The 14899-nt window shown below is 54.7% G+C and overlaps 2 protein-coding genes across 5 annotated transcripts; one reads left to right on the plus strand and one right to left on the minus strand.

Moving 5' to 3' along the window:
• Window positions 1–133: 133 nt before the first annotated feature.
• SLC34A1 (solute carrier family 34 member 1) lies at window positions 134–12318 on the plus strand. Of its 4 annotated transcripts, none has more exons than XM_040446319.1 (13): window positions 134–219; window positions 1419–1585; window positions 1737–1886; window positions 1976–2104; window positions 2177–2320; window positions 3250–3361; window positions 3486–3681; window positions 3766–3861; window positions 8724–8793; window positions 9067–9234; window positions 10246–10362; window positions 10463–10587; window positions 11268–12318. In XM_040446319.1, the coding sequence occupies exons 2-13, from the start codon at window positions 1477–1479 to the stop codon at window positions 11769–11771; spliced, it is 1920 nt and encodes a 639-aa protein (XP_040302253.1). In that variant the 5' UTR covers window positions 134–219; window positions 1419–1476; the 3' UTR covers window positions 11772–12318. The 4 variants fall into 4 exon arrangements, with proteins under 4 accessions (XP_040302253.1, XP_040302273.1, XP_040302264.1 ...); XM_040446330.1 differs by having other exon boundaries at window positions 157–219; window positions 1476–1585; XM_040446324.1 differs by having other exon boundaries at window positions 161–219; window positions 1425–1585.
• A 1548-nt stretch (window positions 12319–13866) lies between these two features.
• Window positions 13867–14664, minus strand: PFN3 (profilin 3). The gene has a single exon (XM_040446387.1). The coding sequence runs from the start codon at window positions 14344–14346 to the stop codon at window positions 13933–13935; it is 414 nt and encodes a 137-aa protein (XP_040302321.1). The 5' UTR covers window positions 14347–14664; the 3' UTR covers window positions 13867–13932.
• Window positions 14665–14899: the final 235 nt, after the last annotated feature.

Consider the following 14899-nt stretch of genomic DNA (forward strand, 5'->3'; position numbering starts at 1 on the left):
GGGAAAGCCTGACCACAGACTCCCCCAGCAGAGCTGACGATTAGTAATTAACTGGGAGGAATCTCAGGGGTGAGGTTAATTGGGGAACAGGGAGGGTAGCTAGGGTTTTGGGACTTTGCCCTTGACCCAAGGGTATAAAGGGGAGGGTCCCATCTCTTCCTCAGGCCCCTGGGGCTTCCTTAAGCAGCCGAGCAGGAGCTGAAACACAGAACCCCCAAGGTAAGCCCAGGACCCCCTGTCCCAAACCCATCCCCAAGTCTTAGTAGGAAAGAGCCCATCGCCTCCACTCCCTCACCTCTGTCCTAACTGTGCTTCCCCTTTCTGCACCCATAACATCTCAGTCTCAGTCCAGCCTGGCTCAGTCCAGCCTGGCTCACTCCCCCAAAGTAAAAAGGACTTGTGCTCTACCAGGGCTTGGAATTCAGGCCAGCCCCTCACCCCCACCACAACAGCCAGGGGCCCTTGGGACATTATAGGGGTGTAAGGATATGTGTTGCTAGTGCAGATTGGCACTGCTACCCCATCAACCAAGAACTCCTGGTGCAGTTGAGGGTTGTGCCTTAAGTGAGCCGAGGACTTCCCAGACTTGGGGATAACAAGGTGGGGAAACCTCTTTACCTAAACCAGTCCTGGTCTGAGACTCATTCATGAGAGAAAGGTCATCTGGCAGGGAGGGAGGTAGATGGGGAAAGAAGTTCATTTGCCGAAGGAATCCAGGAACTTGGGATCCAAGCCAGTGGACCCTCCCCCGAGTGCATGTCCAACTGGTCCCATGAGCAAGCAGGGGTCCATCGCTCCTCACTGCTCTCAGGATGGTCCAAACTCCTCCTGCATGTGCAGACTTGGCCCACATCTGCAACCTCTGCCAGTACACATGTTCCCAGGTCCCCTCCAGCTGCAGGGCATTCTCATCTCCCTCCAGCCCAAGGCTCCTGCACACCTGCCCTTCTCCCTCTCCATCTGGGAACTCCCACTCCTGCTTCATTTCAGCTTGATCGTCTGCTCTCTCTTCCCTCAAGAGTCCACCCCCTGCCATGGGGCACTCTGGTAGCACCTGTATCTGTCACTAGAACACATGTCCCCATTGCCACTTGCCATCTATTTGAAGGATTATTTCATTGACATCTATCTCCCCATGAGACTTTGAGCTTTTAGGGGGCAGTTGTCCTTGTATTTATTTAGTTATCACTGTATCCCATCATCTAGCTCAGCGTCTGGGATAGAGTAGATGCTCAATCAATACTTGCTGAATGACAGAATAAATGAATCTGGGCTGAGCACCTGAGTATGCATCTCTGAGTATATGTGGGGGTGGAGGGTATACTTCACTGAGTGTGTGTTTGGGATTTACACACCATGGGTGTTTGTGCATGTAAGTATGCAGGTATGGATGTCGAGGGGTGGTGTGTATGTGTAAGTTTCAGGACACAGTAGTTGTCATTCAGTGTTGCTGCGGCCCCACTGTGTGTGCCCAGGATGATGTCCTATGGAGAGAGGCTGGGGGGCCCGGCTGTCTCCCCACTCCCAGTCCGAGGGGGACACATGATGCGTGGGACAGCCTTTGCCTATGTGCCCAGCCCTCAGGGTGAGTGCTGCTGCCATCCCTGGTCCCTGTGTGCCCCGAGTTGCTCACATCCCTGGTGAGGTCTCCATCCCTCTGCCTCTCCCCCCCAACCCCCAGCCAACCCTGCCTGTCCCAGGGCTTCTGAGAACTGCTGACCAGCCTCCCTCCCCAGTCCTGCACAGGATCCCAGGGACCTCCGCTTATGCCTTCCCCAGCCTGGGCCCTGTGGCCCTTACTGAGCACAGCTGCCCCTATGGGGAGGTTCTGGAGTGCCATGACCCGCTGCCTGCCAAGTTGGCCCTGGAGGAAGAGCAGAAACCAGGTGGGCCTGGGAAGGGGGTGGACAGCAGGGGCATCAGCAGTCAGTGCCCTAGACCCTGGCCCCTGTGCTCATGGCTGGCCCATCTCCAGAGCTTGGGCTGGCCCAGAAGCTGCGCCGGGCTGGCATGACACTCCTCAAGGTGCCACTGATGCTCGCCTTTCTCTACCTCTTCGTCTGCTCCCTGGACGTGCTCAGCTCTGCCTTCCAGCTGGCTGGAGGTAGGGCCAGAGGAGGGGGATCAGGGCAGGGTTCCTGAAGGGCATCAGGCAAAACTGGCTCATGCTCCCCAGGGAAGGTGGCTGGCGACATCTTCAAGGACAATGCCATCCTGTCCAACCCAGTGGCAGGGCTGGTGGTTGGGATCCTGGTGACTGTGCTGGTGCAGAGCTCCAGCACCTCCACGTCCATCATTGTCAGCATGGTCTCCTCCGGCTGTGAGTTGGCTCACCAGGGCTAGGGAAAGAGCATGGGGGCTGGGTGTGTGGATGGGGGCTGAGGTGGTGTGTCAGGGCCAGGAGGCCGGGGGGCGGGGGGTGGGGGGGAGGAGTGGGGACAGGTTGCTAAAGGCAAAGGGCAGAGCTCCAGCATCAATCACCCTGTCCTCCAAGTCAGGGCCAGGAGTCTCAGCCAGGAGGGGTGCCCCAAGATCTGGAAAGGGTGCCAGATGGGGAGTACAGCCCCAGGAAGGCTTAGCTCCACATCACCACACAGTTCCTTATTCTATCAGTCGGGGAAAAGGAACCTGCTAGAGATATACATACTATTTATTGCAAGGAATTGGTATACATGATTGTGGGGCTGGCTAAGCAAGGCCAAAAGCCATGGCGCAGGCTATGAGGAAGGGCAGACTGGAACTCTTGGGCAGAAGCCAACACTGGGTAGCCTCAATTTTGCTCGTAAGGCCTTTTATCTCATTGGATGAAGCCCACTCAGGTGATCAAGGATAATCCCCTCTATTTAAAGTCAACTGGTTGTAGAAGTGACTCGCATCTGCAGAACACCTTCACAGCAACATCTAAACTGGTGCTGGGTTGAAGACTGAGTACTGTAGTCTAGCCAAGTTGACACACGGCACTAACCATCACACTCGTGCACATGTGCACACACAAGCACAGATATTCATTTGCATACAAGTCATGTGCCCTCATCTGCATATGTGCACATGCAGTGCATCTGTTCACATGCATGCACACATATAGCATGTGCCCATATGAACCTGTGACACCAAGGCTGGGCAGCATCATGGCAGGACTGCCCGACGGGGGCTGGGACATGGGTAGTGAACCTGGAGGGATGTGTTGTGGGGACAGGAGCTGAGTGGCTCTCACATAGTTAGTTAGGAGGTCCTCTCTTCTTCTACCAGTGCTGGAGGTGAGCTCTGCTATCCCCATCATCATGGGCTCCAACATTGGCACCTCTGTCACCAACACCATTGTGGCCTTGATGCAGGCGGGGGACAGGACTGACTTCCGGCGGTGAGGGGGTAGAGTGGTGAGGGGCCTGTGTTTGTCAGGGGAGGGTGGTCCCAGGTGCCAGGAGCCCCCAGCCGTAAGTGCATCCCGGCTCTGGCCTGCCCTGCATTGTGGCCTCCCTGCCTAGGGCCTTCGCAGGGGCCACGGTGCACGACTGCTTTAACTGGCTGTCAGTTCTGGTCCTGCTGCCCCTGGAGGCTGCCACTGGGTACCTGCACCATGTCACTGGACTGGTGGTTGCCTCCTTCAACATCCGTGGCGGCCGTGATGCCCCTGATCTGCTCAAGATCATCACAGAGCCCTTCACCAAGCTCATCATCCAGGTGGGGGCAAGGTTGGCACGGGGTGGGGGCCGGGGGATAGTAAGGACCCCTCTCTCACTCTCCCCACCCACATCTTGCCCACAGCTGGACAAGTCTGTGATTACCAGCATTGCCACCGGTGACGAGTCCCTGAGAAACCATAGTCTCATCCGGATCTGGTGCCGCCCAGACCCCATGGAGGTGAGTCTCAGGTCTAGCCCCAAGTAATGCTGTGCTGATTCCTTCCAGTCTCACACTGACTTTAGGCAGCTATTACCAATCAACTAGAGTCAGCATGTAATTGATCTAGCCCAGTGGTTCTCAAAGTATGGACCATCAGCATCTGTACCACCTGGGAACATACTAGAGCTACAAAGTATTCAGCCCTTCCCTAGACTCTAAAAAAACACTTGGGGCAGGGGGTGGCATGCCTATGTTTCAACAAGTCCTCTAGGTCTGCTCCATGCTCAAGTTTGAGAACCACTGGTCTAGCTCAACCTTCTGGTTTCACAGGTAGAGAGAACAGGCTTCAAGAGGCTGAGACACTCAGAGCCTGTCCTGCCGGTTCAGGGCCCTGTGTGCAGGCCTAGCAGTGTGGGGCTCTCTCCCCCCAACTAGGGTGCCAGGGAGACTAGTGATTCAGCTCTGCTGTGTTTGGGGACACAGGTAATGGGGGGAGGGGTAGGGAAGGTGGAGAAGGATGCCTTGGAAAGCCGGACAAACAGGAACAAGACAAGAGGGCCACGTAGAGACCTCACTGGAGACACAACAGCCACTTGTGCTGACATAGGGGTTCCTCCCCCTGGAGACTGCCACAGGCATGTGTCTGCTTGTCCTTTTGCACCGTTTCCCTGCCCGGAATGAAGATATTGATTGGAAACTTGTGGACCTGCCATTACACCAGGCTAACAAGGAAGCAGGCAATTAGCACACTTTCTCACTCAGCCATAAAAAAGGAAATGCTTCATCAAAACCATAATCCACAGTATTTGCTTCTCCCTAATTATCACATATAAGAAGCAACTCCATTTGGAACAAGATATAAGGAAAGCTGAAGCCAAAGGCGTAGCACAGCCTGGCCCCCTCATCCTTCCTACTTGCTACTTGATGTTACCGGCCCTTTATCTCAGCGTGAACAGAGAAGATCCTTTCAACCCTGCCCTATGAGGTTCCTTTGCATCTGAGTGGTGCACAGCTCTGTTTCAGTCCTTCTGAGTGTTCAAGGCAGTTTGACATCAAAAAGCCCATACGGGCAGCTCTTACACTGGCTTTGTGACCCCTCTAACACAGTGCCACCTTCTCACCCACCCTCTGGGCCCTCTCTCAGCTCTCTGAATTGCCCAAATCCTCTCTACTTCATAGCAGAATCTGGACGACAGAGAAATCACACGGTTTGATCTTCACACAAAACAAACCATGCAAGGGAGGTCCTGAGCTGTGGAGTTCCTCTCTTGCTCTGAAATCCCCATTGCCCACCTGCAGCTGCATTCAGCAGGTCTCCCCTTGTAATACGTACACCGGACATAACCCTGTCCCGATGGGATCCTCACAAAACGCTGGCGAGGTGGACATGAGTATCCCATCTTCCACAAGAGGAACTTGACGCCCACTGACGTGAAGTAACCCACTCAAGTTCACATGGCAGGGGCTGGCCTCACCGCTCCTGATGCCACTGGCCTGAGCACTGGTTTCTCATCCCAGCTCTCCCAGGAGAACTTTTCTTTAAGAGCAGTATCCAGATGGGATTGCCCTGGCTTGGAGAGTAGCTGAGGGGTGGGATCCAAGCTCCCTGTTCTCGCCCTCTCTCTAGGTCAGATCCTGTGGAACATGGCTCCGCAGCCATGTGCTTGCTCTTGCTGTGTGTGCTGGTGGTTTCTGCTGCACCAAAGACTTGAATTTTTCCTTTGGCCACCGAGTCTCCCTTCCAACCTGTCCTTGTGGCGTCCAGCTTTCACCAAACTGGACCCAACCTCACCCAAAACAGTCTCCAAGGAACGAAGTCACCAAAGACAGCACTGGGAGTCTGAGACGGTGGAAGAAAACCCAGAGGCAGTTTTAGTGTCCCAACACCTCTTGACACTCCAGGGACCTAACACTGTCTTGGAAAATTACCTTCTTATGTACTTATCCTATGGATTGTCAACCATACTCTCCTGGTCTAAACGAGCATCCTTTGAAGACTTGCAATGGGGAAACAGGATTTATCACTTGCCCATTTTATAGTTGAGGAAACTGAGGCTCAGAGAGGCTTGCGGAGGTCCATGCCATTGAGGTAGGATGAAAATCCTGGTGGAATCTGGAGCCCATGCTTCTGAACCCCCATCTCACTGGCTCATCCAGAAGCCAGTCTGGTGTTCCATCATATGTGTCCATTCCCCGCTCTGCCCGCCAGGCCTGAATGCCACCAGACAACCACAGCCACCCAGACTGCTCCCGAGTGGTAGGTACTGCTCTAAAAAGGATTTCTCCTCTTTGCCACCAGACGGCGCTGCTGGCACGGTGATTTCTGCTTCCAGAAAAACAAAGACCCTAGAGCTCCCCTAACCCTGCAGGCTGAACAACAGCACAGGCCCACATCCTGTGCGTTTCTCTCCAGGGGAAGGATTTCTGGAGCCTGGCAGTCTTCTGTGAGCTTAATCTCAGAGGTGCTTCCTTAATTTGGGGTGTCCCTACAGGCACTTAGATCCTAACTCTCTTCCAAGATTCCTCAATACGAGTCTCTTGGGAAGAGGTGGGCAGCATCATAAAACTCACACTGTAGGAAAGGAAATTGAGGCCCAGAGAGCTTAAGTGTTCCAGGATCACATAGCTGGGAGTGGCTGAGCTGGGATCTCAGCTTAGGGCTGCCTGGTGCTCATTTATTCTGTCCTTCCCACAGAGTTCACCACCCCCACCACACCCCCAGGCCCAGGCAGGATGGGCACATCTAGGGATATGTCCCAGACCCTGGGCTGCCCAGTTCTTTATCTAGGCTAGAGGTCCCACCGTCTGGACAAGGAAGCCCTGGGCCTGCTCCCTCCCCTCCCTCAGTACCTACCCCCAGCCTGACTGTGCAGTCTACCCACTCTCTGGCCTCCCCACTCTCCTACTTCTCTCTTGCCCTTTACAGTCTCTGGATTCTCCTCTGTGAGCTCAGCCAGAACCACACAATCCCAGGCATGAAGGTCAAGGTTCAAAACCCTCAAGGCCTTAGCCCTGAGTCTTGCCCTGCCCTGATACAGCCAGCCCTGAGTGGGACCCCAGTGAAGTTCCTCCCTTAAGAGATCCATAGGCCCAGCCAGGTCAGTGGGGCACAAGCTGGTCAGCTATGCATTCATCTCAGGGGTCATCTGCCTCCCAGGGTTCCAGGCTGGCCCACCAAGGTCCTCCCCAAAAGGGCCAGGATCCTCAGGCACACATGCAGGAGTCATTGATCCTGACCTAGGAAGTCAATCTCACGCAAACACATACACATCCACCCTTCCCATCATGCAACCCTGAATGGGCCCAGGGATGGAAGGGGGTCTAATCCGTATTAGGAGGCACAATTTACTGAAGACTTGTTATGGCATAAGCCTGCAGACAGCACTTCACACACATTTTCTCCTGTAACCTTTATAACAGCTCTTTGGCTATCCTGCTTTAAACAGGTACGGAGAGGTGACATGACTTGCCCCAGGTAGTTGGTGTTAAGAAACAGGACTTGCTCAGATCTGCTGGACAGCAAACACATGGCTCTCTCCCATCACTCTCTTGGCCTGCTTTTCCAACACAGCCTGGCAGAGAGTATTCTCTCCTGGTTTCTCAGTTTGCACTTCTGGCCTGGGTTTGAGGGTGCCCCAGGCCCCAGGTGTGGCTAGCTGGAACACAGATGAGCACAGTGCCCCACTCACAGTGACACATGTCACTAAAATAAACCTGATTTAAAGCCAGACACCAGAAATATTTCTTACTATTATACATTTTATAAATGACACAGTTTGGAATAAACCCCAAAGAAGCTGCAACATTGAAGGGCCAGTCCCGCACCTGAGATGCTACCCTCAGCACAGGGGAGGTCCGGGGTGGGGGTGGGAGGCAGAACTCCCTAGGGACTGGACCAGGGCCCCTATCAGCTCCCAGAGAGGCACAATGTGTATAAGGAAAATTTGTAGCTCTTGTGTTCTGCCTGGGGCCCTGGGAGTAACTGCCTATTTCTGGGGCTCAGTTCCTCCTTTGTGAGATGGTTTCTCCCCATCCGAGCCCAGCCCACTTTCTCTTTTCAAGGCTAGAATCCTGAGGGAAAGGTAAGGCACCCCAGTTGCATGAAAAAAAATGGTAATTCCTCAATCCAGTGAGGTTGCAAATTAGTGGCCCTCACGGGATTGTAAAGTATGTGGTTTCTCTTGTAAAATTGGGCCATTTGGCCATGCTGAGCTGCATCCCTGGATGGTGACAGAGGCCTGGGCCTGCCTGGCTCTGGGCTCTTTGAATTGGGGGAAGGGGCTCCAGAAACTCCCCTCACTTCACTGACAGTAGGTGGGGGATGGAGAAAGGGTGGGGCCTGGACTTCTCTCCACTGGTGGTTCCCCCACTCCCTGCACCCCAACATCCCCCCGTAAGGATTTGAGCGAGAGGACAATGGGGCTTGGGCTGATGGTGCCTCAGGGGAAAGGATGGGGCACAGACACTGGGGAAGTGGGAGGCACCAAGAGACAGACTGATAATAAAGAATGGGGAAAGGAGAATTTTCAGAAGGAGGGCCATGGTCAGTAGCACCCAATGCCAAGGAGAGGTGGAAGGAAACAAGGACAAGAAGCCACAGGATCAGGAGGCTGCAGGCTCCAGTGAGAGCCAGATCAGCAGAGTGATAGCACAGAACATTCAGAGGACTCACCACGGCCATATTCTTGTGTGGCAGGTGTTTTCATCCCCATCTCTCCAGCGGAGGAGACAGGCTCAAAGAAGACAAGCAAGCTGTCCAAGGGGACGTAGCCAGGAGGCCCACTTCCATCCCCCCATCCCCCACCTCTTCCTAACCCCCACCTTATCCCCAAGGCCTGATGCATTTTCCTAAATTCTAAGTCACGCTTCTCTTAATCTAGGCTCCCACTCCCATGCCCAGGACAGAGGCCAATACCAGCTGGACCCTTGGAAATGCCACCATGGAGAAATGTGAGTGTCTGCATCATGGGAGATGTTTGGCATGGCAGGGGCAGAGCCGGGCAGAGGAAGGGCTGTCCCCAACCTGGCCACTGCTGCTATCAGCCTCAGGAAAGCCAGCTGTCAATCAGCCCAGCTCATGGGCTTGGGTTAGGCCCTGCTATTGAGGCTGAAGTAGCCTGAGGTGGGGCCTTAGACTCCATTCCCAAAAGGGTACTAGAGGTGGGATGCTGGGAAGCAGCTGTGGGTGTTCAGCTCTCAGCAGCCTGACACCTCTTCTGCCAGGCAACCACATCTTCGTGGACACAGGGCTCCCTGACTTGGCTGTGGGGCTCATTCTGCTGGCTGGCTCCCTAGTGCTCCTATGCACCTGCCTCATCCTCCTCGTCAAGATGCTCAACTCTCTGCTTAAGGGCCAAGTGGCCAAGGTCATTCAGAAGGTTATCAACACTGGTAAGCCCCAGGAACTGGGTGTGTGGGCCCCAGGATGGGCCCTTCCAAATCTCACTAAGTCCCACTTGCTATGTGGTCTGGGTAAAGCTCTGCCATCTCTGAGCCTGTTTCTCCCTGTGAACAAAGAAGAGGTTGGGCCAGGTGATTTCTAAGGACCCTGAGGTGCTGGCAGCTGGGGACCTGTGGCTGCCTCTGGCTGTGGTTCCATTCTAGCAGGTGGCTCTAAACAGATCCTCAGAGGCCACCAATTCATTCAACAGATATTAAACCTGTGTGCCCAAGCATGGTTTAGTGCCAAAGATACAGAGGCGAGCCCCAGAAATGAATCCTACCCTCAGGGGGCTCACAGGCCAGAGGGGGAGATGGATATACAATGAAAAATAAATGACTGAGTGGGGATATATTCAGATAGAGAAGTTACTGCTGAGAAGAAATCAAAAGTGACAAATATACAGTATGGAAGATACCTCTTTCAATGGGTGGTCAGCGGCCTCTGTGAGGAGGCTGAATGAGTAGTAGTTAGATGTGTCTGAAGAGTGAGCCAGGCAGAGAGAGGTCAGTAAGGTAACAGGGTGGAGCAGGTCACAGGGTCCCCACAAGCTGTGCTCAGAGCCAGGACTTTATTAAGGGTAATGGGGCCACTTTTGGGTTAAGGGTTGGGGCAGGGGAGTGACACCACCTGATTTTCATTTTAAACTGCATTTCAAACTTTTGAAATGCTGCCTGGCACCAGCAGAGGCTAACAAATGCTGGAATAAGGTACATCCATGGGAGCTTAGGGAAGCAAGAAACAAAGTCCGCCAGAGGGCCAGGGGTCAGGGAGGGCTTTTCAGCAGCCATGATATCTGATATCATGTAGGAGGACTATAAGTGGAAGCCACTGCAGTTGAGCAGGGGACTGACAAGACCCCACTTGGAAGCTGGCATCCAATACCTCCTCCCTAAGAAAGGTCCTGGCTACTCTCCCAATGCCCTCCTACTGACCCTGCTGGGATGGGGGTGTCCTCGTAGACTTCCCCGCCCCCTTCACCTGGGCCACAGGCTACTTTGCCATGGTGGTGGGAGCTGGCATGACCTTCGTTGTCCAGAGCAGTTCTGTGTTCACCTCAGCCATCACCCCACTCATTGGTGAGTGCCCATGGCAGGTCAGGGTGGGGCAGGGTGGGCTGGCAGGGAAAGGGCTGAAGGAGGGGGCTGAGGAGAATCTGTCTTCTCTGTCTGGCCTCAGGCTTGGGTGTGATCAGCATCGAGCGGGCCTACCCCCTCACACTGGGCTCCAACATTGGCACGACCACCACAGCCATCCTGGCTGCACTGGCCAGCCCCAGGGAGAAGCTGTCCAGCGCCTTCCAGGTGCGCCTAGGAGGGTGCCTGCCAGGGGCAAGACAGGGCTGGGACTGGGGTGTGGCACCTGACCCAGGGTGGGACATCATGTAACAGAGTTTTTGACTGCCTACTAGGGGCTGCCCACCATGCCAGGCTCTGGAAACTATACAGGCCAAAGGAGACCGGGTGCCACCCCCAAAACCTTAGCATCTAATGGGTAGACATTACTCACATAATCACACCAATGACAGTGAGTGGGATCTGCACTCTGAAGAAGGGGTGCAGCGAGAGGGGGGCTGGCCCATTCTGAGGGATTAAGGACAGGTAGGGGGGGAAAGATGGCAAAGAGGTTGCTGTTCTAGGAGCAAAGAAGTAATGACAAACCTGAGGCTGGGGCCAGGGTTCGGACCAATAAGGATGACAGAGCAGCTGAGCCAGAAACTAGAATGAAACTTTTTACTGCTGAGTTTGGGCAGAATCTGTTGGGGAATTTGCAAGAGGGGTCAGTGGGGGAAAATGTGTAGAGTTAGGGCAGCATTTATTTACTACCTGGTCTGGAAGTGTTTCAGTATTATGCTAGGAGCACATCTGCCCTCTGGTGACTTTCGTGCTGCCTTTCCAGGCCAGGCTCCTATTATCTATCCCTGCCGGCCTGACAGGGAGCTGGAGCCATGCCCACCTCGGCCCCTCTGCCCTCTCCTCTACAGATTGCCCTCTGCCACTTCTTCTTCAACATCTCAGGCATCCTGCTGTGGTACCCAGTGCCCTGCACGCGCCTGCCAATCCGCATGGCCAAGGCGCTGGGCAAACGCACTGCCAAGTACCGCTGGTTCGCTGTCCTCTACCTCCTCCTGTGCTTCTTGCTACTGCCCTCGCTGGTGTTTGGCATCTCCATGGCAGGCTGGCAGGCCATGGCGGGGGTGGGTGCACCATTTGGGGCCTTGCTGGCTTTTGTGGTGCTCGTCAATGTCCTGCAGAATCGCAGCCCCAGACGCCTGCCCAAGTGGTTGCAGACATGGGACTTCCTGCCCCACTGGATGCACTCCCTGCAGCCCCTGGACCATCTTATCACCCGTGCTACTTTGTGCTGTGCCACTCCTGAGCCCCGCTCACCCCCGCTGCCCGCCAGGGTCTTCCTGGAGGAGCTGCCCCCTGCCACACCCTCCCCCCGTCTGGCACTGCCTGCTCGACACAATGCCACCCGCCTCTAGCCCAGACTGCCACCCAGGGCAGGGAAGGGCCTGTGCCTGGGGCCCACTGTAGAAGGGCAGAGGGGTGTGTCTGTGTACTCTGGGCACAGGCCTGTCCTTGTGCAGGTCCAAAGAGGTCTGGGCTTGTGTGACTGAGAGTCAGTGTGTGTGCATGTGTGGGCATGTTTGGTAATACTGTATGTCAGCCTGCATGTGTGAACTGATGCACCCGTGGAGGGCTGTGTGCAGGCTACAGGGTACCTGGGTATGATTTTGAGTCCTCTGCACACCAGGAGGCTTTGTTTGGAGGCCTGTGCTTGGTTCTCCTGGACACACAAGTCCGACTCAGTGGAGCAGGAGTAAGGTGGGTCTGAGGACAGGACCTGCAGCTGTTTGGTTGTGCATAGATGTGGGTGCCTGAGTCACTGGCTGAGTTCTCACCCTCCCTGTCACCTTCCTTTCTCTACTTGCCACTCTCCCCCTCATCCAGTTGTTCTGTGGCACCACTACAACCCCCTTTCCCAATACTGCGTGATGAAAAAGGAATTAAATTCTCATGCATTTATAAGTCTGTTTGCTTCCGTCTGGGGAGTGGGGGTAGACCACGGCTTGGGGTCCAGCAGCACTATTTCCTGCAAGCTCACCCCAACAATCCACTTAACCCTACCTTAATGAGCCAAACCAGATTCAGACTCTCTGGGAGTCCCCCCTAGGGCCTGGGGCCACCCCCAAGGCAACCATAAGAAGGGCTCTCTGTACCATCCCCACCCACTCTCCCACCCTCCCCATCCAGCTGACTTCCTCTGGTCTCTCTCTGCCTCTGGACTTACCCACCTTACTTCCCCTTTCTGGGATAAGATTAGTGTTCCAGAAAACAAGTGACAGGTGGGGGCTTGTCGGGGGACACTGAGGGAGGGGACAGGGAAGGTGAAGATGGGCAAGAGAGGCCATGCTCTGGGCCCCAGCACATAGTGGGCAGGGACTGGCCACCCTCCCTCCCACCTTTGTCCTTTAACTTTGGGCAATAAACCAAGCCTCATTTAAACCCATCCAAGCTTTTCAGGGCACTGGGTGGCTCAGTTGGTTAAGCGTCTGGCTACAGCTCAGGTCATGATCTCACAGTTTGTGGGTTCAAGCCCCTCTGTGCTGACAGCTTGGAGCCTGGAATCTGCTTCAGATTTTGTGTCACCCACTCTTTCTGCCCCTTCCACCCCCAAAATAAACACTAAAACAAACAAATCCATCCAAGCTTTTCAATTCCTCCTTTTCCATAGGGCCCCTGGAGCTGAGGCCTGCAGAGTGAAGGTCAAGGGGTAGGGAATGCCTAAGTTCCTCCTTCTAGTCTAGAGAGTCCTCTGGGGCCTTTGGACTCCAAGGGGGCAGATGGCTATAGGGCCCAGACCTCGTTGTGATGGTCTTGGCCATGTTCTCTTCTCCCACTCCCTTTGGGATATGTGGGAGGAGATGCAAGAACCCGGGAGCCCCAGAGTTGCTCTCCAAGCTACCAGCCCTACTCCATCACCCACTTACACTTGAAAAGGCTTCCTCCTGCCAAGTAGAGGGGGTGACTAGTACACTGGCCTCCAGCCTGACTCCCTGACCCCATAGGGTCTAGCTGGGGTTTGCTTTGGGAGGGGTGTGGGAGGAACTACTTTTACAGTTTGTCCCACACAGAGTGTGGAAAGTTTTCTTGGGAAAGGACCCTGGGAAGTCAGGCCAGAGGCCTCTGCAGGGCATTCATGGATAGGAGGGCCAGGTCTAGGGGACAGGAGGCTGGGGAAGCCTCTGAACTCAAAATCCCAGCCCCATCAGGTAACCCCTCTTCAAGAATCTTTCTGGGGCGCCTGGGTGGCTCAGTCGGTTAAGCGTCCGACTTCAGCTCAGGTCACGATCTCGCGGTCCATGGGTTCGAGCCCCGCGTCGGGCTCTGGGCTGATGGCTCAGTGCCTGGAGCCTGCTTCCGATTCTGTGTCTCCCTCTCTCTCTGACCCTCCCCCGTTCATGCTCTGTCTCTCTCTGTCTCAAAAATAAATAAACATTGAAAAAAAATTAAAAAAAAAAAAAGAATCTTTCTGGAAACTGGTTTCCTCATCTGCAACTGCCCAACACGCAAAAACACAGGATGAGCCAGCCAGGCCCAGCAGTTTATTTTGACACAGTCACCAGTGGCCTAGCTGTACTGCTATGTGCCCTGCTTGCGTAGCCCATTGATCAGCTCATGCACTGTCTTGTTGAGGATGCCCCCATGCACACCCCGTCGGCCCATGAGCACCAGGAGCGCGCGCGGGGTGTGGCCCACGCAGACAGCACGCCCATCCAGCCCTTTAGTGCGAGCGTCCAGAACACCATCTCCCTCAGACAGCAGGTGGTCTCGGATGACGCAGCAGCGGCGGCCTGCCACACTCAGGCCGGCCTGCAGGAAGGTGTGCCGATCAGGCCCTGTGAGCACACCCACCTCCTGCGGTGATATGGCAGCTAGAAGGCCCCCAGGGCGCGATGCCCACACGCAGCGATTGTCTGAGTGGCCCATGATGGCCACGTCATCAATACGCTGGTCCCGCAGCACTGCACTGATATAGCCTTTCCAGTCCCCCATTCTGGCTCAGAGTGTGCCCCTCGCCTTGCACATTTAAGGGATATCCGGCTGTTCTGTGTGCCTGGAACTCCATGCACTGTGAGGCATGTCAGGGCGGGGTTGTGACATCGAGGCATGGTGATGTCACAGAGACACTATGTACACTGGAGAATGTGTGCATGGGGTGAGGGAGAGAAGCTCATATCTTAGACCTGTGTAAAGTTGTAAAGTTAGCCTGAAAGATAAAATCACACCGATCTGTACAACCCTTGAGAAACCAACTGAAATGGCTCACTGAGCGCAGTGTGCACCCGGGTTTAAGAACAAAAAGAAAGAGGGGCGCCTGGGTGGCTCAGTCGGTTAATCGTCCGACTTCGGCCCAGGTCATGATCTCACAATTCGTGAGTTCAAGCCCCATGTCGGGCTCTGTGCTGACAGCTTGGAGCCTGGAGCCTGCGTGGGATTCTGTGTCTCCCTCTCTCTCTCTGCCCCTCCCCAGCTCATACTTGCACTCTGTCTCTGTCAACAATAACTTAAAAAAAAAAAAAAGAACGAAAAGAAAGAGAGCAAGTCT

Source organism: Herpailurus yagouaroundi, unplaced genomic scaffold, assembly GCF_014898765.1.
Source record: "Herpailurus yagouaroundi ecotype Mexico unplaced genomic scaffold, PumYag 29, whole genome shotgun sequence".
In the NCBI taxonomy this organism is placed as follows: Eukaryota; Metazoa; Chordata; class Mammalia; order Carnivora; family Felidae; genus Herpailurus; species Herpailurus yagouaroundi.

Excerpts from the sequence above, each read along its gene's own strand:
- PFN3 (XM_040446387.1), bottom strand. The coding sequence starts at position 14,346 with ATGGGGGACTGGAAAGGCTATATCAGTGCAGTGCTGCGGGACCAGCGT.
- SLC34A1 (XM_040446319.1), top strand. The coding sequence starts at position 1,477 with ATGATGTCCTATGGAGAGAGGCTGGGGGGCCCGGCTGTCTCCCCACTC. Across the intron at positions 3,362-3,485 it reads GACAGGACTGACTTCCGGCG|GGCCTTCGCAGGGGCCACGG; the intron begins GTGAGGGGGTAG and ends CTCCCTGCCTAG. Across the intron at positions 10,588-11,267 it reads AGCTGTCCAGCGCCTTCCAG|ATTGCCCTCTGCCACTTCTT; the intron begins GTGCGCCTAGGA and ends TCTCCTCTACAG.